Source organism: Gekko japonicus, unplaced genomic scaffold (assembly GCF_001447785.1).
Source record: "Gekko japonicus isolate JY-2015 unplaced genomic scaffold, Gekko_japonicus_V1.1 scaffold78, whole genome shotgun sequence".
NCBI lineage: Eukaryota > Metazoa > Chordata > Lepidosauria > Squamata > Gekkonidae > Gekko > Gekko japonicus.
In genome coordinates this window covers 1,448,309-1,472,557 of record NW_015165236.1, presented here as the reverse complement: position 1 = coordinate 1,472,557, position 24,249 = coordinate 1,448,309, and the positions used below count along the sequence as shown (strand labels likewise).

General features: G+C 57.2%; 1 protein-coding gene across 1 annotated transcript; it reads left to right on the top strand.

Annotated features, from left to right (window-relative positions):
• Positions 1-538: 538 nt before the first annotated feature.
• Positions 539-24,046, top strand: MGRN1 (mahogunin ring finger 1, E3 ubiquitin protein ligase). Its single transcript, XM_015409907.1, has 15 exons — positions 539-729; positions 4,324-4,442; positions 5,461-5,549; positions 8,662-8,808; positions 11,629-11,746; positions 12,017-12,083; positions 13,816-13,907; positions 15,147-15,215; positions 15,598-15,757; positions 16,280-16,389; positions 16,986-17,209; positions 17,613-17,736; positions 21,359-21,404; positions 22,040-22,150; positions 23,357-24,046. The coding sequence occupies exons 1-15, from the start codon at positions 642-644 to the stop codon at positions 23,467-23,469; spliced, it is 1,677 nt and encodes a 558-aa protein (XP_015265393.1). The 5' UTR covers positions 539-641; the 3' UTR covers positions 23,470-24,046.
• Positions 24,047-24,249: the final 203 nt, after the last annotated feature.

Here is a 24,249-nt window from a genome sequence, read left to right as displayed (position 1 = left end):
CGATCTATCCCCACCCAACACAGTAGCCGCCTCCGCCTGCCAAGGCTCCCTCTAAGCCGTGGAGTCTTGTGGGCAAAAATTCTAACTTTGTGAGCTCCGGTCATCAAAGTGGTGAGCGAGCGATTTGGCTCCTGCATACATTAGTTTGCTCTGGAGCCATCCCTTCCTGAGCTAGGACAAAAACGTGTGAGCTGGAGGCTAAAAAACTGTGAGCTAGCTCACACTCACTCAGCTTAGAGGGAACACTGCCCCCTCCCTTTGGGCCTGCCTCTTGCGCGCGGCAACCTTGGAAGAAGAAGCGCCCCGTTCCCACTTTTTCCGAGGAGTTCAGCCTCGCCGGCGCCCGCTCCTCCCTCCCTCCCTCCCTCCCTCCCTCCCGGCCGGCCCCGCCCATCCCTGTCACGCCCTCTGTTCCGCCTCCTTCCGCCTCCTGGCTTGTTTATGTCCGTCGGGCGCAAAGCATTCTGGGGCTCGTAGTTCTAGCACCGGGGCGCTGCCGTGAGCGGCGACGGGCGGCGGCACTCGCTTTCCCGTGGTGCCCCGCGCGGCAGCGGCCTGGGCCCAGCGACGGAGCCTGCCCGACGCCCGCCTCGTCGCCCCCCGAGCTCCGCTCCTCCTCCGCTGCCGCCGCCGCCGCCGCCATGGGGTCCCTGCTCAGCCGCCGCATCGCCGGCGTGGAGGACATCGACATCCAGGCCAACTCGGCCTACCGCTACCCGCCCAAGTCCGGTGAGCCCCTCCCTCCTCCCCCGGCCCCTCCCGGCGGGAGCTGCTCAGCGCCCCTCCCGGCCCCCGGCGGGGTTTTGGAGGATGGAGGAGGAAGAAGGAGAGGCGGCTTTTGCTCTGAGGGGCAGGGAGCCGGGATCGTTCCGAGGAGGGGCACGGCTGCCATCTCCAGTTTGGGAAATCCCTGGAGATTTGGGGGTGGAGGGGCCTCAGTGGGGTGCGGTGCCCTCCTAGGGTCCCCCCCCCCGAAGCTGCCATTCTCTCCAGGGTAGCTGATCTCTGTCGTCTGGGGGGGGGTCAGTGGCAATTCCAGGAGATCTCCAGGCCCCTCCTGGAGCCTGGCAACCCCATCTCCTGTAGCCAGGCGTCCCATTGGCAAATGCCCCTGTCCAGGGGTGGCCAACCTGTGGCTCGGGAGCCGCTCTTTCACACATATGATGCAGCTCCCCAGGCAGAGCAGCTGGGGAAGTGAAGGGGAGGCCTGCTTTTTCACCCTCCCATCTTTTTGCTTTCTTTGCTTTTCTTTCTCTCTCTTTCTTTCCACCTCGTTCAAGTTTGATCTATTTTGTGCTTTTTATTTTTTAACTTTTTCTTATGCTGTTACATAAATATTAGTGTCAAGCATTACCAAGCATAGGTTCACCAAAACAATACCCCTTCTCTCTCTTTTTCTTTCTCCCTCCTTCCCGTCTATTTGCTTTCTTTGCTTTTCTCTCTTTCTCTTTCTTTCTTTCCCCTTCTCTCTCTTTTTCTGTCTCCCTCCCTCCCATCCATTTGCTCTTTGCTTCTCTCTCTCCTTCCTTCCTTCCTTCCTTCCTTCCTTCCTTCCTTCCTTCTTCTCTCTCTTTTTCTTTCTCTCAGACAGATATCATTAGCAAACAAATATCATTGGGCAAATAAATACCATTATCAATATCTGTTTTTACCCCCTTTTGTTTTTATTTTTGGCAGTCTCATTTAGTGTTAAGAAAAAGCAGATTTGCATGTTTTTAAATAAAAATGTGCAATATTTGTTCATGTCCAAAGCAGCCGTTTCCTCCTGGGGGAACTGACCTCTGTCCTCTCTAGACCAGTTGTAATTATGGAAAAATCCCCAGGCCACACCTGACGTTCATAGTACAAAAACTGAGGGTCACAGTGTTAGGAAAATATAGAAAAATATATGACACTGTGTATAATAGATGCATGTTCAAGTTTGATCTATTTTGTGCTTTTTATTTTTTAACTTTTTCTTATGCTGTTACATAAATATTAGTGTCAAGCATTACCAAGCATAGGTTCACCAAAACAATACACCAAAGTGCGGGTTTACGCTACATTCAAGCAGCACCTTGTCATTTTCACAATCACTACTTTGTGGACTAGTGTCATATATTTTTCTATATCACACCCGGAGTTTGGCGACCAGATCGTAAGACTGCACGCATGCAGGAGATGAGGCGGGCTGGCCTCTTTTGGGGGAAACGACAAAACCGGGCCCTCAATGGGGTTGTCAACTCCGGGTCTGGACATTCCTGGAGCTTTGGGGGTGGACCCTGGGAAGGGCAAGGTTTGGGGAGGGGAGGGTGCTTGGCCAGGGGTGTCCTGCCACAGAACCGACCCTCCAAGGCAGCCACTTTCTCCGGGGGAAGTGATCTCCGGTGGAGATCAGCTATACGTTTTTATAATGCGATGAAGAAATACGATTGCAGATTTGCATGTTTTTAAATAAAAATGTGCAATATTTGTTCATGTCCAAAGCAGCCGTTTCCTCCTGGGGGAACTGACCTCTGTCCTCTCTAGACCAGTTGTAATTATGGAAAAATCCCCAGGCCACACCTGACGTTCATAGTACAAAAACTGAGGGTCACAGTGTTAGGAAAATATAGAAAAATATATGACACTGTGTATAATAGATGCATGTTCAAGTTTGATCTATTTTGTGCTTTTTATTTTTTAACTTTTTCTTATGCTGTTACATAAATATTAGTGTCAAGCATTACCAAGCATAGGTTCACCAAAACAATACACCAAAGTGCGGGTTTACGCTACATTCAAGCAGCACCTTGTCATTTTCACAATCACTACTTTGTGGACTAGTGTCATATATTTTTCTATATCACACCCGGAGTTTGGCGACCAGATCGTAAGACTGCACGCATGCAGGAGATGAGGCGGGCTGGCCTCTTTTGGGGGAAACGACAAAACCGGGCCCTCAATGGGGTTGTCAACTCCGGGTCTGGACATTCCTGGAGCTTTGGGGGTGGACCCTGGGAAGGGCAAGGTTTGGGGAGGGGAGGGTGCTTGGCCAGGGGTGTCCTGCCACAGAACCGACCCTCCAAGGCAGCCACTTTCTCCGGGGGAAGTGATCTCCGGTGGAGATCAGCTATACGTTTTTATAATGCGATGAAGAAATACGATTCACTGCAGAACAGCAGTCTAAATATATTTTTGTAATATAACATCACGGTTGCTTTCATTGCTGTTTGCTCACCTGTAAGGTTGGCATCCTGGAAAATTGGCCGGCTGGCTGGGCAGACGCACAAGCCTCTCTCCTTCCCTGTAGCGTGTTGGGGGCCGCTGCTCTCCTCTTGTGCCTGGGGGGGGGCTCCCCTCTTGGGCAGGGATGGCGTCTGCCTGCTCTGGGCTGCTTCTCCCACCCCCCCACCCCACCCCCATTCCCCACCGGCCCCTTGCTGCTGCTCCCTGGCCGCTTGGCCCCTTCCGCCTGGCCCGCACCAGGGCTGCAGGAGGGGTTCCCTCCTTTGTTCACTTCCTGCATTTATATTATTATCCCACTTTCCTCCCCAGTTTGGGGACCCAAACCACCCTGCGAGGTAGGTCTGGCCAAGAGTGGTGCCTGACTGGCCAAAGGCCACCCAGCACCAGTGCTCCCTCTAAGCTGTGGAGTCCTGTGAGCAAAAATTCTACTTTGTGAGTGCTTGGCATTAAAGCTGTGAGCGAGCCATTTGGCTCCGGCACAAATTAGTTTGCTCTGGGCCATCCTTCTGGAGTGGAGACAAAAATGTGTCAGCCGGAGGCTAGAAAACTGTGAGGTAGCTCACACCGGCTCGGCTTAGAGGGAACACTGCCCAGCGTGCTTCTTGTCACCAGAGCAGGGACTCGAACCTGGGTCTCCCAGATCCTAGTCTGACCTCTACGCCAGGCGGACAGGACCGGGAAGCCTCAGCTCCCTGCTCTGCGCAGCCTCTTGGAGACCTCGGGGGTTCAGATGTCTGGCCGAGGTCTTCGTGACTGGCTTCGTATCTCCCCCCCACTCCTCTCGTTGCTGGAGGGGCTGCGATTTCAGTCCATATCGCTGCCTCCTTTCTCGCAGAGGAAACGTCTTCTTGTGCAGGGAGTTGCCCAAGGGGAGATGGCCAAAGAAACTGCTCCCAGGGTGGCCCGATCGGGTCCCTAATTCTGAACCCCCCCCCCAGCTACGGGCTTCCTGCCCTCAATACCATGGTGCAAATTGGAGCAGACTTTGGACACACTGGGAGGGCCCTGTCTTCCCACCGAAGTGGGCTGCTGGCCTCGTGGTCTCCTCCTGCCCCCTGGCTGCATAGGTGCAATCGGGGTATTTTCAATCGCTTGTGTTCACCCCCTTTTTTCCAGGGAACTATTTTGCCAGCCATTTTTTCATGGGAGGAGAGAAGTTTGACACGCCACATCCGGAGGGGTACCTGTTTGGGGAGAACATGGACCTCAACTTCCTTGGCAATCGACCCGTCCAGGTGAGGGGTCCTCCGTTAGGAGGGGGGGCGTAGGGGGGGTTAATTGGCACCAGAAGGAGTGGGGGTGGGGTGGGGGGCAGGCAGCAGTCTCTCCCTTTTCCCCAAAAAAGTTATCCTATCTTACTTTGATAGATCCAGGTGGGTCACTGTGCTGGTCTGAAGCAAGAGAACACAGTTTGAGTCCAGGGGCACCTTCAGGACCAACCAAGTTTAATTCTGGGTATCAGCTTTCATGTGCGTGCAACAAAGTTTAATTCTGGGTATAATTGTGTGCATGCACACGAAAGCTGATTGATTGATTGATCGATTGATCGATTGATTACATTTCTACCCCACCCTCCCGGCCGAGGCCGGCTCAGGGCGGCTTACATAAAAACAACATAAAATTTACAATAATATAGAATAAGGATTAATCAGCATCCGTTAATACAAGTAACAATTCTAAAACCACCAAACATAATAAAGTGCTAGTAGCGATGATTTCACAGCGGTTGTTGCTGCTTAGTTCTCTCATCTCGCTGTCGGCTTATACTCAGAATTAAACTTTGTTGGACTCAAGGGTGCCACCGGACTCAAAACTTTGTTCTGTCTTACTTTGAGTGTTGCCTTTTTTTAAAAAAAGGAAACCCTTTCCAGTTAAATTTGTAATGAGGATTTATATTTAACAGGAAAAGAAGGTACAAAATACAGAGTCTCTTCTGTAATTCCTGCAAAGCCAATTATTTTTAGAAAGGGCTCCTCGCAACGACAGTTGGAACGTCAAGATTTGCTTTTCAAGAACTTCAGGATCTGCTTTGCTTTTCGAAATGTGCTGACATTTGTGTGTGTCCCGCCTTTCGTTTGTCTCTCCCTTGAATGCCCGTGGCCGAGCTCCCCCTCTGAGGCAGGTGGGACGAATCCCGTCTTAGTGCAGAGGGGTTCTCCCCTGTGGTTCTTGAGCCGGGCGCTGCCAGCCGGGCCGCCCATCTCCTTTCTTGCTGTGCCTTTTACTGAAATGGCTCCTGGTCTGTTGTTCTAGTTTCCCTATGTGACCCCAGCGCCTCATGAACCGGTGAAGACACTGCGGAGCTTGGTGAATATTCGCAAAGACTCCGTCCGCCTGGTCAGGTACTGAAGACGCACGCTTCTGCCTGTGGCAGTCAGGGCTCCCCTTAGGGCTCCGGTTCGGCTACACTCAAGGGGCCTCTTATGTTGTTGTGCATGGACATAGCGACCCGGGGGAGGGGGGAGCTCGAGCTCGCACGTCTGCGTAGTGCAAAGGGGCCGGTCCCGGCCCTGAGGAGTTTACAGCCGAGGTTTTGACACCAGTGGGTGTGGAGAAACAGCTAAGATCCTCTGTGCTAAGTTATTAAATGCATTCCTGAGCAACGCTCCCTCTAAGTTGTGGAGTCTTGTGAGCAAAAATTCAACCTTGTGAGCTCCTGGTGTTAAAGTTGTGAGCGAGCGATTGGGCTGCTGCATAAACTAGTTTGCTCTGGAGCCCCCTCCTTCCTGAGCTGAGACCAAAATGTGTGAGCCGGAGGCTAAAAGACCGTGAGCAGGATCACTCAGCCTGGAGGGAACACTGTTCATGGATTTAAGTCCAGGAGCACCTTCGAGACCGACAAGGTTTTCGGGGTGTCAGCTTCCCAGGGTCCAAGCCCCCTTCCTCAGAGAGCTTTGACATCAGAGAGCTTTGAGTCTCGAAAGCGAAAGGTATTCGTAGGAGTGTGAATAGCAACTCTGTATTGAACAAGTGATGATGGCCCCCAGGGTTTTGGCCACTGTGGGACACAGAGCGCGGAACTGGGTGGGCCACTGGCCTGATCCAACGTTGGCTACTCTTACTTTCTTATGTCTGGGGCAAGGGATGCTCTGTCTTCTTGGTGCTTTGGGGGGGGCACAGTGGGAGGGCTTCTGGAGTTCTGGCCCCACTGGTGGACCTCCTGATGGCACCTGGTATTTCTGGCCACTGTGTGACACAGAGTGTTGGGCTGGATGGGCCACTGGCCTGATCCAACATTGGCTTCTCCTACGTTCCGATGTCTGGGGCAAGGGATGCTCTGTCTTCTTGGAGCTTGGGGGGAATCAGTGGGGGGGCTTCTGGAGTTCTGGCCCCGCTGCTGGATCTCCCGATGGCCCCTGGTATTTTTGGCCACTGTGGGACCGGAGGGGCCACTGGCCTGGTCCAACAGGGCTTCTCTTCTGTTCTTACATTGTAATAAGAACATAACAGAAGCCAATGTTGGATCAGGCCAAAGGCCCATCCAGTCTGTATCACACAGTGGCCAGAAATACCAGGTGCCATCAGGAGGTCCACCAGTGGGGCCAGGACATTAGAAGCCCTCCCACTGTTGACCCCCCCCAAGCACCAAGAACACAGAGCATCCCTTGCCCCAGAGCCCCCATCTATACCTTGTGGCTAAGAGCCACTGAGGGACCTCTGCTCCATATGCTCATCCAGTTCCCTTTTGAAGCCGTCCATGCTTGTAGCCGCCACCACCTCCTGTGGCAGTGAATCCCATGTGTTAATCACTCTTTGGGTGAAGAAGTACTTCCTTTTATCCGTTCTAACCCGACCACTCAGCAATTTCATGGAGTGTCCTAACATTAAGGAACTGCACAATTTATATGGGACAGGAAGGTTCAAAAGGCATCACATTCCATTGGTCACAAGTGGTCGATCACTGTGGCCTGGAATCAGTGAGATGAATCAGTGAGACGAAGGCCCGAGACACAGGGAGCTTTAGTTGGCCCAGCAACAGAGAACAAAAGGCCGGCTGGCTGGCTGCAGGCCAGTGGGAGTCCCTCAACCCTCAGTGGCAAAGGTGACAAGAGGGATGGGGGGGGGCTGGCAGGGGGAGCGGAGAAGGAGCGGGAGGCCGAGGGTTGGCGAAGGAAGAGCCTCCCAGAAGCCTCCCAGGCGTGGCCGACGGGGTGTGTGGATGTGAAGATGGAGGAGGAGGGAGGTGGGGAATGTGGGCAGGGATTGCCTGAGCGAGAAGAGACCAAGGAGGCTCAGAGGTCCAAGGGTGGACCAGAAGCCAGTGTCTACATTAACGGAAGGGCCTTGTGTGGCCAGAATGGTGGAGGAGAGGAAGGATCTTGCCCAGTGTTCCCTCTAAGCTGAGTTAGTGTGAGCCAGCTCACAGGTCTTTAGCCTCCGGCACTCACACATTTTTGTCTCGGCTCAGGAAGGCTCCAGAGTAAACTGATTTATGCAGTAGCCAGATGGCTCACTCACCACTTCAATGCCAGTTGATCACAGAGTAGAATTTTTGCTAACAAGACTCCACAGCCTAGAGAGAACATTGCTTGCGAGCGACCCGTGTTCCCTCTAAGCTGAGTTGGTGTGAGCCAGGTCACAGTTTTTTAACCTCTGGCTCACACATTTTTGTCTCGGCTCAGGAAGGCTCCAGAGTAAACTGATTTATGCAGTAGCCAGATGGCTCACTCACCACTTCAATGCCAGTTGATCACAGAGTAGAATTTTTGCTAACAAGACTCCACAGCCTAGAGAGAACATTGCTTGCGAGCGACCCGTGTTCCCTCTAAGCTGAGTTGGTGTGAGCCAGGTCACAGTTTTTTAACCTCTGGCTCACACATTTTTGTCTCGGCTCAGGAAGGCTCCAGAGTAAACTGATTTATGCAGTAGCCAGATGGCTCACTCACCACTTCAATGCCAGTTGATCACAGAGTAGAATTTTTGCTAACAAGACTCCACAGCCTAGAGGGAGCCTTGATCTTGCCAATGGGATGCTGGCTAGGGGGACGAAGGAAGAGGTTGTGGCGTGTGATGAAAGGGGCAGAGGAAGAGGAAGGCTGTGTTCTTGCCGTTGGGGGTGTGGCGTGGCTCGGCGTGCAGGGCAGTCCTGTCACTGGCACCTTGGGCATCCAGGGGTCTCGGGTGTGTGGAATGCAGACCCCGGCTTGTTGGCCGGCCTGGACTTCTTACGCAGCTCGAGAAAGAGCCGGAGGCTCCTGGGCAGGTCGACGCCTGGCTAGAACGGGGAGGGGCGGCCGCTGCCCAGAGCTTTCCTCCTCGGAAGGCTGTGTGGAGCCTTTCTCAAATGTGCCCGTGACTCATTCAGGTGGGGGACGTTTGTGAAACGGGGGAAGGAAGCAAAGGGAGAGACGAGAGCAGGTCAGGAACTCCGGCCGAGAGAGAGAGAGAGAGAGCGGCGAGTGAAACAAAGTCCCTCCCCCCCCCGCGCTGACTCCGGCTTCCTCTGCATTTCAGGTACAAAGATGACACGGACAGCCCCACCGAGGAGAGCGGGAAGCAGCGGGCCTCCTACAGCCTGGAGTTCACCTTCGATGCCGACGCCCGGGTGGCCATCACCATCTACTGCCAGGCGACGGAGGAGTTTGTGAGCGGCATGGCGGTGTGAGTGTCCGGAAGCCTCTGTCAGGAGGATCCGTCCTTTCGAATGCTGACACCGGGCGGGGGGCACAGCCGCAGGAGGCGGCGCCAAGGGCAGAATGCCAGGGAGTGAGGCTGGGCCTGACTCAAGCAGAGACTAGATTCAGGGGGTAGAAAAGATCCAGAGAGTCCAGGAGCACCTGAAAGACTAACAGAATTAGTGGCAGGGGAGGGACTTCGGTGAGTCATGGCTCCTTCAGATCTGAAGAAGTGAGTGGCGACTCACAAAATCAGACGTGCCCTGCCACAAATTGTGTTCGTCCTTAAGGTGCTCTTGGACTCTGGCTCTTTTCTACTGCTCCAGACGGACGAACACGGCCCACCCGTCTTGATCTAGGTCGAGGCGGGTCGCCATATCCTTCCGAAGCAGCAGAAGAAAGTCCGATTCCGGTGTCACCTTCAAGACCAACCGAGTTTTCTTATTATGGAAATAGATTCACGGTTGCTTTTTTCCTAGCGGAAACGCTTCGACATTTCAGGCGCAGAAGCGACGTCTATAGAATCATAGGATGTTAGAGTTGGAAGGGACCTTGCAGGTTATCTAGTCCAACCCCCTGCACTCTGCAGGAGCATAGTGGAAAGAGAGCCCTACATACCTACAACCAGTGTTCCCTCTGAGTTGGTGTGAGCTAGGTCACAGTTTTTTAGCCTCCGGCTCACAAATCTTCGTCCTAGCTCAGGAAGGACGGCTCCAGAGCAGACTAATTTATGCAGCAGCCAAATCGCTCGCTCACAACTTTAATGCCAGCAGCTCACAAAGCAGAATTTTTGCTCACAAGGCTCCTCAGCTTAGAGGGAACATTGCCTACAACCAGTGTTCCCTCTGAGTTGGTGTGAGCTAGGTCACAGTTTTTTAGCCTCCGGCTCACAAATCTTCATCCTAGCTCAGGAAGGGATGGCTCCAGAGCAAACTAATTCATGCAGGAGCCAAATCGCTCACTCGCAACTTTAATGCCAGCAGCTCACAAAGTAGAATTTTTGCTCACAAGACTCCACAGCTTAGACGGAGCATTGCCCACAACCAATGTTCCCTCTAAGCTGTGGTGTCTTGTGAGCAAAAATTCTACTTTGTGAGCTACAGGCATCAAAGTTTTGAGCAAGTGATTTGGCTGCTGCATAAATTAGTTTGCTCTGGAGCCACCCTTCCTGAGCGAAGACAAAAATCTGTGAGCCAGAGGCTAAAAAACTGTGAACTGGCTCACACTAACTCAGCTTAGAGGGAACACTGCCCACAACATGCCTTTTCAAGTTAATATATTGCTATTAAAATATTTCCTTGCTGACGCACAACTTTGCAGTCAACCCAGTGAAGATCCTTGCGCTGCGGTGGCCAAAAGCTGCTGGCAAAGCAGTTTCTCCTAAAAAGCTGCACAGCTGCGTTCTGGGGGGGGGAAAGACCTGGGGAGGTGCCAGGGAAGGCGTTGGTGGAGCTCCGTGTCGCCCAGGAGCACCGCACTGGGGACCCCTGGCCTGTTGGCAGCCTTGGCTCTCAAGTGACCTCCTTGAACCAGAGACTCTCTCTGATAGGGGCATCGGCCCAGCTCAGCCACCAGTGGGAGAGGGGGGCCTGGGCTCCCGAATGGCCCAGCAGGGCGGTGTTTCACTGTGACGTCTGCAGACAGCCCCGCAGCGCGGTCCTCGGCTGCATCGCTTCCTTGCCAACGGTGTGTCCTCTGCCTTCCAGGACTGGGGAGGTTCTGGATGGGGGCACCCCCTGGGAAATCTGGCTTAAAGTAGACTAGTAGTCAACTCAGCGAGTAATGAAGGGGTGGAACTCACTGCTATTGGATGTAGTGATGACTGTGAACGGAGATGGCTTGAAAAGAGGGGGTGAGACAGATGCCCAGGGAGAGGGCCGTCAGAGGCTCCTCGCCATGGTGACTTAAGGGGAACTTCCATGCTCAGAGGCTGTCAACCTTTGAATCCCAGGAAGCAACATCAGAGAAAGGTCTCAGTCTCTCTGCCCTGTTGTTGGCCCTCCAGAGGAACTGGCTGGCCCCTGTGTGAGATGGGATGCTGGATTAGAGGGACCCTCACTGGTCTGACCCAGCAGGGCTCTTCTGATGTTCCTATCAGGGGAAGGCCTCTGCCCTGTTGCTGGCCCTTCAGTGGAACTGGCTGGCCACTGTTTGGGACGGGATGCTAGACTGGACCACAAGTCTGATCCAGCAGGGCTCTTCCTATGTTCTTATGAAGGCCTCGGCCTCTCTGCCCTGTCGCTGGCCCTCCAGAGGGACTGGCTGGCCACTGTATGAGACAGGATGCTGGACTAGATGGACCCTCACTGGTCTGATCCAGCAGGGCTCTTCTGGTGTTCTTAGCAGGGGAAGGCCTCGGCCTCTCTGCCCTGTTGTTGGCCCTCCAAAGGGACTGGCTGGCCACCGTGTGAGACGGGATGCGGGGCTAGATGGACCCTCACTGGTCTGACCCAGTAGGGCTCTTCTGAGGTTCTTATCAGGGGAAGGCCTTGGCCTCTCTGCCCTGTTGTTGGCCCTCCAGAGGGACTAGTTGGCCCCTGTGTGAGATGGGAGGCTAGACTAGATGGCCCCTCCCTGGTCTGACCCAGCAGGGCTCTTCTGAGGTTCTTCTCAGGAGAAGGCCTCGGCCTCTCTGCCCTGTCGCTGGCCCTCCAGAGGGACTGGCTGGCCCCTGTGTGAGACAGGATGCTGGACTAGATGGACCCTCCCTGGTCTGACCCAGCAGGGTTCTTCTGGTGTTCTTCTCAGGGGAAGGCAGGTTTGGTGGGCCATGTCCAGCTTGAGCCTCTTTCTGCCCCCCCCCCAGCTACAGCACCAAGAACCCCTCCCTGCAGTCCGAGACGGTTCACTACAAGCGCGGGGTCAGCCAGCAGTTCTCGCTGCCATCCTTCAAGATCGACTTCTCCGACTGGAAGGAGGACGAGGTAACTCTTCCGGGCCCTCGGGCTGCCCCGGCCTCTTGCGGTTTAGGCGGGGCTCCTTGGCTGGCTTGCGACTTTCCCTCGAAGCAGCAGCCGAGGTGTCTTCCCGGGAGTGGAAAGAGGAGAGCTCTGCGGAGCAGCCAGAGAGCAGCGTTGGCTCCCTGCCAGCAACCGGGGCCTGCCCTGTCCGCTTTGGGGAAGGCCTGGTCCCTTGGTGCTCAGCCTGGGGCCTTCGTCTGCGTGACTGACACCCCCCCTCCCCTCCCCTTCCAGCTGAACTTTGACCTGGAGCGCGGCGTGTTCCCTGTCGTCATTCAGGCTGTGGTGGACGAAGGCGATGGTAAGTGGGAAGGGGACTTGGGGGGGGCTGGGACACGGTTCTGTCTTGGAAAGCACGAGAGCTGTAGAGATGGGGAGGTGACAGAGCTGCCCAGTTCTGCCTGGGGCCGGCAGGGCTCAAAAGTTGTGTATCCTGACTAGGGATGTGCATTCGGTGCGTCAGAACTGAATGCACCCCCAAAAATGGGCCGTTTGGCCCCCTTTCGGGCAGCTGCGGGCCGAGTCAGATTCTCTGGTGTGATTCGGCCCGCCACTGAAATTTGGCGGCAGCCGGGAAAACAGCCAGGGAGGGAAGGCACTTTAAACTGCAGTGCCTTCCTTTCCATGGCTTGCAGGGCGCCCGAGCAAGCCGGCGCTTAGATGGAAGGGGCCAAAATTGACTTTCAGCTGGCCGAATGACTCCTGAATTGGCTCCTACTGCCGAAACTGACATTCGGGGGTCATTCGACGGCCTAAATTGATTCTGCCCGATTCGGCCAAATCTCGAGTAGTGTCTGTTCCCCCCCCCCCCCCCCCGCACGTCCCTAATCCTGACTAGGGAGGATTTATGCAGGAGGCCAGCCCTCGAGCGTCTGACACTGCGGACTGCGGAGGAAGCCCCAGGCCTCGCTAGACTGAGCAGAGAGGAGGCTCAGGGAAGGGGTCATTGGTGGGGGTGCCGGAGGGAGAGGGGTTGTCCTCCTCGGCTGGTGGAGGAAAGGCCAAGTGCAGCTAAGGGAGCAGGCGAAGGATGAACAAGGGCACATTTGAGAGAGGAAGCCGGCCGGGGAGAGTCTCTGTCCCCAGAGAGGGGCCGTTGTGAACCAAGACACTCCGCGGAGGGCTGCGTATCCCACAATCCTTTGCAGTGCTACAGGGGGCGCTTTGGTGCCCCTGTAAATGACACAGGAAGGGCGTTCTCTGTGAGACGGGGGGGGGATTCCAGGGTCTCATTCAGTCTGTCGTGATGAGACCGCTTTTGATGCAAATAGAGCAGGGACACAGAGACGGCTGTTTGCGGCGCAGCGTAGCAAAGAGCGTGACGTGCCCTGGATCCTGCAGAGCCATCCTATCTAATCTCCCTCTCGGGTTACCTGGGCCGTGGCGGAGGCGCCCGTCCTGGGCCTTCTGCCCGTCGCCGCTGGGGCGCTGGCCCAGGGCGGACAGTCAGTCAGTGGGGAAAGGGGTCTCCCTGCCCGGCCTGCATCGGTCCTCCCAGCACTGCCTTGGCGATGGGGGCCACGTATGTGTGGGGGGGGGCGGGGGGGCGGTGGCCTTCCCCATCTCCTGGCACTGTTCTCCCAGAAGAGGGGCTTGTTCCGCCCCCCCCCCCCGTGGCACCCTTGGGGAGGTCTCTTTGGGGAGACCAAAAGCAGGGCGGGGCGGGGGGGAGCAGCTCTTGGCTGACTCTTGGCAGGACGCCCTGGCCTAGTTCCCATAACATCCAGGTCTGCATCGGGTCTTTGGGCGTGGGGCCGGGGGGCTGAGCTCTGAAGGGGCAAGGTGCTTGCACCCGGCCTCCATGACTCCTCCTGGGTGGTGCCTGCTGCGGTAGCCCCTTCCTCGCTCCCCCCCCCCACTGTGTGCTTTGAAGCAAAAAAGCGGCCGTGTCCCCAGTCTCCGATCTTGCAAACAGAGCTAGTCGGCCTGCAAGTTCATTGCACCTGTCCTGTCCTCCTGAAAAATCAGGATTTGGGGGGCGGGTGGGTGGGCGGCTTCCTTGAGGGCTCCCCCCCTTCTCCTGTTTTGTGGAGCGGTGCTGATCTCTCTCTCTGGTCGCTCCCCCCCCCCGCTCCAGCACGTCGATGGCAGTTTCTCCGTGAAGCCTTTGAAGCAGAAGCAAATCGTAAGTCCTTCTTATTGATTGGTTGAATCTTATTAGCTGCCGTTCTTTCCTTATGGAACTCACGGTGGCTGACAGTGTTAATAAAACACCTAAAACAGATTCAGGTGGGTCACCGTGTTGGTCTGAAGCAGCAGCGACACCTTTAAGTCCAGCACAGGTGTATTCAAGACCAGCACAGGTGTATTCAAGGCGTGAGCTTTCGTGTGCAGGCACTCAAACGTAAAATAGATTACTTAAAAAAAATAAAATAAAAATATCCCCATTTAGGGTTCCCCTTTGGGTTAGCTCCAGGCTCAGCAGAAATCCGAGGTGCCTCTCCAGAGAGGCCTTGTCCATTGTCCCTCCGCTCCCCCCCCCGGGGATTTGGGGGGGGGGCTCCGAAGGCCCTGCCGGGAATGATCTATTTTGGCTTCCCCGGGGATCTTGCTGGGAACTAAACAACAAGCCAGCGAGGTTTGTCTTGAGTGGGCCGATAGCGCTAAAGTTGTTAAATAAATCTAATACACGTAAGCCACGTTTTAAAATTATCCTGATGGGATGTGATTTTCAGTCTGTGGTTGTATCACCTTCCGGAGTCATTTAGCAGTCAATAGATCAAACAGAACAGCGTCAAAATACGATGCTCTCCGTAATGTGGAAACCAGAGCACAGCAGAATGAGAATTCATAGTTCATTTGACAATCAGTGTCTCTTATAACCAGTGTTCCCTCTAAGCTGAGTTAGTGTGAGTTAGCTCAATTTTTTAGCCTCCGGCTCACGCATTTTTGTCTTAGCTCAGGAAGGATGTGGCTTCAGAGCAAACTAATCTATGCAGCAGCCAAATCGCTCACTCACAACTTGAATGCCAGTAGTAGCTCACAAAGTTGAATTTTTGCTCACAAGACTCCACAGCTTAGAGGGAGCATTGCTTATAACCATAATCAAAGTACTGTTGCAGTGATCTGTCTTGAAGCAGGCAGAAGTTCCACAGGTGCCGCGTGGGGAAACTGTGAGGTGTGGCTGTAGGGGGCCCCCTGCTTCAGATCCCGAGGGCCTCTTGCTTTGAAGGAGTTGAGTGAGAGAGCGCTTTCTTAAAACTGCCCTCCGCCTGGCTTTCCGGGAATGGCAGGAAAGGCAGCCGAGTCCGCCCGGTTTCTGCTTTTGCGTCACTCTCCCCTCCCCTTTGCTCAGCATGGCCCACCTGATAGGCCCCTTCTGGGCCCACCTGCCCACCTGTTCACTTCCCTTCCCCTTCCCCAGGTGGACCGGGTCAGCTACCTGCTGCAGGAGATCTACGGCATCGAGAACAAGAATAATCAGGAGACGAAGGTGAGAAAGAGGCCGCCAGCAGCCCCCGAGCTGGGGGTCAGGAGAAGGCTGCCAAGGGACTGGGCCAGCTGGGGGTCTGCTGGCTTCCCCCCCTCCCTGCGACGGGCGTGTCTCCGTGTTCCGATCCCCACTCGGCCCCGAAGCTGACTCTCTGTCTTCCGGCCTGCCCTCCAGGGCTGTTGTGAGGATTAAGCGGGGGGGGGGTGACCGCGTGGCGGTGGGAACGCCAGGTAGCTCCCTGGATCTGCCCCACGGGGGGACGGGACATGGGCAGAAACTGTGGAGTGTCTCGGGTGGCAGGGGGGGAGAACCGATGGCTCGGGGCGGGGGGTGCCCCTCGCGGGGCAGCGCCGTCCTAGAAGAGTCCCCCTCTCGCTTGCAGCCCTGCGACGACGAGAACAGTGACAACAGCAACGAGTGCGTGGTGTGCCTCTCCGACCTGCGGGACACCCTCATCCTCCCCTGCAGGCACCTCTGCCTCTGCAACTCCTGCGCCGACACCCTGCGCTACCAGGCCAACAACTGCCCCATCTGCCGCCTGCGTGAGTCGGGGGGGGGGCGGGGTCGAATCCAGCACTCCCTGGGATACGGGTCTCTCCCCGCCAGCTTGGCCGGTGGGTCGTTGGGGGCCCCGAGGTTCGCACAGGCTACCGTGGGTCACGCTCCCTGTAAGCTGTGGAGTCCTGTGAGCAAGAATTCCACTTTGTGAGCCACTGGCGGTAAAGCTGCGAGCAAGCGATTTGGCTCCTGGATAAATCAGTTTGCTCTGGAGCCATCCCTTCCTGAGCCAAGACAAAAAGTGTGTGAGCTGGAGGCTAAAAAACTGTGAGCGAGCTCACACTAACATGGCTTAGAGGGAACACTAGTCACTACGGGTGTGGAGGGAAGGAGGCATTTGTGAATTTCCTACATTGTTCAGGGGGTTGGACTAGATGACCCCGGAGGTTCCTTCCAACTATGGTTCTATGAGTCTATGAATGTGGCCCAAAGGGGTTTCTCCCCCCCTCCGGGAGCCTTCTGAGGTCAAAGGTCAGCAGGGGGGTATCGCTCATCTTCCCTCGCAGCCTTCCGGGCCCTGTTGCAGATCCGCGCGGTGAGGAAGAAGCCGGGGGCCCTCTCGCCCATCTCCTTCAGCCCCGTCTTGGCGCAGACCCTGGACCACGATGAGCACTCGGTGAGGAGCTCCTCCGGGCCAACGTCACCGGGGGGCGGGCGGGGGCAATGCACGGGGGCTCAGTCCCTCCAGCCACCTTCAGCTGAAAGGGTCTCTGCCTGGAGGTGAACTGCTGCCCGCGAGAGTGGCTGGGATTGAGCCTGAGCGGTGGTGTGTGTGTAGAGCCGTGATGTGGCGTGGCGCGTCCCAGTGGCTGGAGAGACTCACCTTTGCTGCGTGCCTTTGCCGTGGAGCTCTGCTGTGGCCATGGGCAAGGCCTCCCCTTTGCCACGAAAAGAGTAACTGTTGGCCTACTCGGGACGACTGCGGCAAAGGAAAGATGCTATGAAGACGGCCGAGCGAAAGGGGGGAGGGCTCCGTACGTGGTCAGGAACCGCCGCTGAGTCCCAAGAGCCCCCCCCCAGCTTGCCTGCCTAGGTCCCAGGGGGCACGAGATCCCTACGGCGGCACTGAAGCCTCCGCAACCCCATCTCTGTGGCTGTGGACGAGAGGCACGGAGGTCTCTCCGGTGGCGGGGAGGGCTGTATAGGGGGCGGTCAGACCAGAAACCCAGCCCTGAAGAGGCGCCCCCCCTCCCTCTTGCTCTCCCCTTGCAGTGCTCGGACAACATCCCCCCTGGCTACGAGCCCATCTCCCTGCTGGAGGCCCTGAACGGCCTGCGCTCCGTCTCACCCTCCCTCCCTTCGGCTCCCCTCTACGACGAGATCACCTACACCGGGGTGCTGGACGGGCTCCCCCCACCCGGGAGGCCCCTCGTGGGGCTCGACCGGGCCCTGGAGAGCGGCCACCAGAAGAGCAAGCGCAGCAAGTCGCCAGACAGGTAGAGGTGGAGGGCTGCGGAGGAGGAGCAGCCTCGGGACGTCTCCCCTCTCCCCCTTCAGGCCCGGCATGGTCCCTTCTTCCGCTGGGCAGCTCTTGCGGGGCTTGGCTTTGGCCCTGCTACCCTCCGGCAGGGGGTGAGGGCGGGGTGGGGGGCTGGCCTCTGTCAGAGGAGGCCCGCAGGGTTTCCGAGCCCCTCTCCACCCTGGAACGGGAAGCGAGGGTCTTGCTGCGTGCGCTGAACCCAAGGGGTGGTCCGGCTGGGGTCCCGCAGTGTCGAGCGCGAGAGGACAGAGCCAAGTCCTGGCTCCTCTCCCCCCTTCCGGAGGAGCTCCTCGAGCGCGGGGAACGCGGCCCCCCCGGGGGGGGGGACACAGCAGCCAATCTTCTCCCGTTCCCTGCAGCACTCTCCGGTCGCCCTCTTCGCCCATCCACGAAGAAGACGAGGAGAAGCTCTCAGAGGACTCGGAGCTGCAGCCGCCGCTCAGTGGGACGGAGCTCAGCCTGTGCGAGAGCAACTCCCCAGAGGTGAGCCCTGCTTGCCCCCCGTGTGCCCCCCCACCTCTTGGCATTGGCTGCACGCCCAGACCGGCTGCCTCGTGAAAGCGCAACAGCCCTTGCCCACCATTGGGAAATCTCATGGCTGCGGCTCCACCAAATTCCCCAGAAAAGGGAACGGGGTCCTGGGTGGACGTTGGGTGGATGTGGCCAAGCTCAGGCCTACAGAAAGAGCTCTCCTGTTCCCAGGGGTCATTTCGTAGAAAAAGGGGGGCAGGAGCTCATTAGCATAACTCATTGACATAACTTATTTGCATATGCCACACCCCCTGACATCACCGGAAGTGTGTCAGAAGGCAACACCCACCGCTCAGGCTCCACTGGACTGTTTCGGATTGCTAGCTATTGGGGGGGGACGGGGACGTACAGATCTGCCCTTGCAGAGGAGGGAGACCTTGTACCTGAATAAAACTTGGTCTTAAAGGTGCCACTGGACTGTTTTGGATTGCTAGCTATGGGGGGGGGGGGGACGCACAGATCTGCCCTCACAGAGGAGGGAGAGCTTGTACCTGAAGGAGGACCAGGGGGTTGGGGCTCTTCAACTTACCTGGCTGGTCCTTGCGCTGACTGAGGGCTGCTGGGAGCAGGGGGCGGGGCTTGTTGCATGTGCCCGCCCCCTGGGCTCCTTACTGCCGGAGCTCCGCTCCTGTGCGCTCCCGCAGGAAATGGCCCCTGCCTGTTCCTGAAGGGCCCAGCTTTTGTCCGGCTGACCCTGCCAAGTTCATAGTGTGGCCCCCCCTTCCCTCCACCCCTCCTTTTGCCATCTAACTTGTGGGAAGACACACACACACCGCTTTGCCGGGAATGACATTTTCACATTCTTCTTCCGGGGGGGGGGGGCAGATCGCCCGGCCCTCCCCTCAACTGGCAAGCACGGCTCGCTCCTTCTGTAAGGGCTGCAGCTGGAACGCTGGTCAGCCAACTTGCTGTGATCTTTGGGGCTTGGGGGTTCTGTGCCACCACTGGGCCCTTCTCTCTGCTGCTATCAGAACCACCAACAAGGGAAGGGGGGGGGGGTTTAAGAGGCTTTTGGAGGACGTTCTCCCCCTGGGAGAATTGCCCTTTTAAAAAGGACCTCTCGGTTAGGCCAAATCGCAGCAACATAACCGGAGAGAGACGAGGCCTCCGGAGAACTGGTTTAAACAAATAAGATCAGGTCGATGATTTTTGGTCTTTGCTCAGGGCTCTTGTGGCTTTCTCCAGCCCGAACTGTGGAAGGAAAGCAGTGCCTGAAAGGGCCATCTGGTTAGAAGCTGTTCAGAAATGACACGGCCCAAGTCTCTTTCCCTTCCCTTCAGCGGACTCCAGTGATCAGTTTTCACCTTACGACACAGCGAAACTGGGTCCTTGGAGGCGGGAGATTCTTCGTTCCTTAGGTGGTTTGAAATGGCTGTCTCCCACTTAGCTGCAAATGGAAACTGAGGCCCCGATCCTGCGACTGCACAGTTTTGGACCTGTGCTGTGTAGAGAGTCGCTTCCTGCCCTCTGTCCTCCCGTGACAGTCACCTCTGCCCCTGAAGTTGTTCCCTGGGGGAGGGGGCAAGAAATGCTTTTGTCCTCTTCCACAAACGGAAAAGCGGCTGAGACTCTTTCTGTCCTCTCTGAAACTTGCTTTTCAAAAGGTTTAAATGACTACGAACTGCTACGTTGAGAACCTTTGCAGTATGACGTAGCTCCTAGTCATAAAAGTAACATCTCCAGCATTGCTGGAGTTTATCTGACAGCTGTCCCGTTCGGAAGGAATTAGCTGTCGCTCACACCCCTTCTTTGGATACTCTCCATCTAGCCAGCGTGGGTGTGCCAGTCTGCAGTGCCCGGATTTGAACGATACGGGTTTTTTATCCTCTGTAGAAGCCGTTTCACCCAGCCAGAACCACCGAGAGAGGCCCTTCCTAACAGCAGTCTAAATGAGGCATGGCGACCCACAGGCCTCCCCCCTCCCCCCCCCCCGATCTAGGGGATAGCTTCCATGAGGACCCAGAACGGGGCTTGACAGATCCCCTGGTGACCCCAAACCGAGCCTGATGCCGGGAGGCACAGGAAGAAGATCCCGGAGAGAACTGATGTTTTAATTGGAAGGGAGTTGAGCAAACCGACACCCCGATCTCTCCCAGCTTTTTTAAAAGTAGAAGGCAGTAAATCTTTGCTCTGTGGGCCAAATCTGATGTTAGCGTCTACGTACAGAGCTGGCATTATTATTATTATTATTATTATTACTATTATTATTATTAGTCCATGCTATTCAATGAAAATGTATTTCGTTTCTATTCACCTCTGATCCAGCAGTTGAGCTAACATCTAGAATTGCTAGAAAGGTGGAGAGAGGAGCCAAGCAGCTGCTCCAGCGAAAGTGCTACGCTCTCTGCACGTGGTGCGCTTCGTGCCTCCTCGCTGGATCCGGCCGCTTTGACCAGGCCGTCTAAGCCCAGTAGCCAGCAGTCTGATAGCCAAGGCAGACATCAGCCCTGAGGCCTAGTTCCTCCTTTCAAAACCAAGGAATCTTGTCAGGAGTCGAGTGAACGCCGAGATGACGGGGCGGCTCCTCTTCGCGTCCCCTAAAAGTGCTACTCGGGGGGGGGGGGGACATATTTGCTTTGGGGGCAGGGCGGAAAACGAAGGGGAGCCCTGGTCTCTCCTTGTCTGGGATTTGTTCCTGGTCTCTCCTTGTCTCTCCTTGTCTGGGATCTGTTCCTGCTCCTGAACTTTCCGCCGCGGATCCGCTTCAGTCGTGTGGCTGGACCCCATCCAGGGTCTCTATTATTCATTATGATTATTTATTATTTTCAATTTATATCCCGCCTTGCCAGGCAAACTGGCTCAAGGTGGCGTACAAACATTAAAATGCAATAAAACAGTAAATACAGTAAAATACACATAAACAACCTGCATAACATCGTAAAAGTGCTAATAAAGACGGTGCCAGTGATGGCGGCATTCAGTATACGATCCCGTAGTGGGAGGCCGCCTCCTGCGGTGTATCATAAGGGCCGTGGCTTGTTCCGGTGGCTCGTTCCTCAGTGGCGGCTCCTAATCGAAGGCCTGGCAGAAGAGCTCCGATTTACAGGCCCTGCAGAACTGTAGAAGGTCCCGCAGGGCCCCGATGTCATCCGGGAGCTCGTTCCGCCAGAGTGGAGCCGCCACTGAGAAGGCCCTGGCCCTGGTAATGGCCAACCTGGCGTCTCTGGGGCCAGGGAGAGTCAGGTGATTCTGTGTCCCTGACCTCAGTGCTCTCTGGGGCACATATGGGGCTGGCGAGCCCACCTCCCCCCCCCCGAATCAAGACGGTTCTGTCTGCCTCCATGGAAGGCAGTCTTGCCACCAGCCGTGGCGGCTAGCATCGAAGACCCCCAGGCAGTCCTCCTGTCTCTTCCTTGCTGCTGCAGCCCGGCTCCTGCTTCCGAAAGCGTCCGGGGCAGAGCCCTGCGGCCCAGGAGTCTTCTCCGTGCGGTGCGGTGCCCGCTCGATCCTCCCAAGAGATCACCCGGATTTCAGCAGGGGGGTGGGAGGGAGGGATGGAGGGCATGCTCCTGCTCCTTGGCACAAAGCTGGTCGTGCAGCGTTTTGTGACTGGTCTCCCTCTTCTGTTTTCAAGAGCCTGGCAGTGGAAGAAGCAGAGGCGGCGGCCTCGCCACAGACAGGTGAGTGCTGGGCATGCGTGTGTGTGTGTAGCTGTAGCTACAGTGGGGCATCCCGGGGCTAGGCCCCCTGACTCACTCGCCAGGCCCCACGGCCTCCCATCCAGCCCAGGGCCCCCGAGCAGCGGCAGTTGTGGGGAAGGAGCCAGGTATTCCTTTAATTTGATTAGCCAGTGCCCCCTAAGGAATTGACACACACACACACCGGATTTTAAGAATCCTGGCTATGGGCCTGGGTGTGTGTCTGTGACGGTTGACCCTCCTGGGGTAGATGGGAACTAGGCGGGGGCTACCCCTGCCCCAAGACCTCCTCCTCCTCCTCCTCCACATGGAAGTTTCATAGGCTCAGTAAGAAGAGCTTGACCTGGGAACCTTCCCGGGATGTAGCAAAGGGCAGGAGCCGCGGGTGGAAACTTTGGAACGGGGCCAGGCAGAGCAGGAGCAGAGCTGAGCACCTGGGACTGAGCGGGGAGAGGGACAGAGGAAGGGCCAGGCCAGTGCTGGGGCGCAGAACAGAAGCTCGTCCCCCGTGTGAACCGCGGAGGCTGGGGGAAGGGAACAGGCTTGGCCTGGCAGTGGGGTCCGGGCAGTCCCCAGGCACCCGGGGACACGGAGTCTTCCCTTTGGCCTGTCCCCAGGTAGTCCGCTTCCCTCCGGCGAGGACATCCTCCAAGAGAGCCCGGGGACCTGCGAGACCAGCCCCCTCCCGAAACTGGAGAGCGAGTCGCCAGCCGACGTGTACCTGCCAGGTAGTGGCCCGGAGGAGGGAGCGAGAGAGGCATGCTGGGAGCTTGGCCGGGGCTTGCGTGTGGGAAGGCAAACCGGCACCGCGGTGTGAAACCTCAGAACGAGCCATCCCTGTGGCTGGTGGCTACTGTGGGACAGGATCACCTTCTAAGTTGTGCGCAACGCTCCCTCTAAGCCGTAGAGTCGTGTGAGCAACTATTCCACTTTGTGGGCTCCTGGCATTAAAGGTGTGAGCGGGCGATTTGGCTATACTGCATGAACCAGTTTGCCCTGGAGCCGTCCTTCCCGAGCGAAGACAAAAATGTGCGTGCTGGAGGCTAGAAAACTGTGAGCTAGCTCACACTGACTCAGCTGAGAGGGAACACTGGTGGCGAGATCCTGTATTTTTATGAACTACAAAACAGAGTCACCACGAATCACAGGGGTGGTTTGTTATTGGGGTTGAGTGTGGGCAAAACCCGCCACTCCCCCCTCCCTGGTTATCTGGGCTCCACCTTGGGGTGTCCCCCCCCCCCCCCCCCCCGTTGATCCTGGCACGTCTTGCAGGGTGTGGAAGCAGACGGGGAGGGCAGTGGAGGGGACGTGGGTGGGCGTGGGGATGTTCTTGTAAGCCTGTTCAGGTTGGGGGAGGCCTTTTAAGAAGGGCTTGCTTGGGGGGAGGAGGGCCAAGGTCCCCCTCAGAAGGCATCGTCTGCCCAAAGAGCCAGGCTAGAGGGGGCCAGCGGGGCCGGTGATGCGAGGAGAGCCCTACTTGGGGCCCCGTCTCCTTCCGGACACTTTCTAACGTCTCCCTCTCTGTCTGCCCCACCCTGCCTCGCCCCCCTCCCCCACCCCTGCCTTGGCAGCCCTTGGCCCCGATTCCTGCTCTGTTGGAATAGAGGAGTAAGCGGGTACGTCCTCTCTTTCCTTTGTACGTGCTGGCAGGTGTCTTCCGTGAGGGGAGGGGGTGGGGTGGGGAAAGGCAGGCAGAATCGGGGAGGTGGGGGGGGGGGACGCAGGGAGGCACACCCCCCCTTCCCTGCCCCGGATCCCTGCCCCCATCAGTTCCACTTTGGGCAGAAGGTGGAGGAGGGCCCTGGCCAGTACCCGGCCTCAGACCACGGCAGGGGGCGGCTCCCTCCTGGGGCCCGCCCTGCCGCTTCTGCCTTGCCACTTTCCGGGGGGGGGGCAGAGCTCCTGACCCCGCGTGCCTCTCCCCCCACTTCCAGGATCTTCCGACTTTGCCGGCATCCTCCAGAGCCGTGGGACCAGCGACGCCGGGCTGCCCGCCCACTTCAGCCACCCTCTTCTCTGCGTGGAAGGCAGGCAGAACCCGGCCTGAGTTGGACTGCCCACGCCCCCCGGGCCTCCTCCTCCTCCACCACCCAGGACGCTCTGAGCGCTCTCTGTTCTGTTCTCTCGTGCTGCTGGCTGGGCAGTGTTTCCCCCGTGGTTGGACTCGGCCACCCCCCCCCCGAAGGACTTGTGTCTTTGTACAGATGTGCATGGTTCCGCCCCCCGGCCCCTTCAGGCCCCGTCCCTTCCCCGGCAGCCTCCCCCGTTCCCGTTGCCTCTCGGGCGATTCAGACCGAAGGATCTCACTGCCACTCTGCGGGCACTGCCTTCGCCTTGTAAATAGCCGGCAGGGCTGTGGCCCTTTTAAATTCTCCGCCGTTGGTGGGCCAGGTAGCTCCCGGTTGGTGCCCGCCTTCCTTCTTTGGCCTGCCCGGGGGGCTCCCTCCTCCTCCTCCTTTCCTGTGCTTTCCCACCAGCGCTCCATGTGCCCGGAGGGGCATCCCTGTGGAATCGGGGGGTCCAAGCACTGTTCCCTGGGGTGAGCAGGAGGCCCGGCTGCCAGGGGAGAGGGAGGCTGCCCCTGCTCCTGTGTGTCCGCTGCTGGGGGTGGGGGAGGACACACCTCCTACTCCCCTCCCCCATGCCCCACCACCACCACCCCCTTTGAGTCTGAGCGGCCTGGGCACAGGTGCTCAGCGGCTGATGTTCGTGGCAGATGAGCCGCCAGCCTCGCCCTGGGCAGGGAAGGGAGAGACGTGGGGCCTTCTGCCCCATACCTCCCCCTCCCCCCTTTGACCCTTCCCAGTCTGGGGGGGGGGGGGGACAC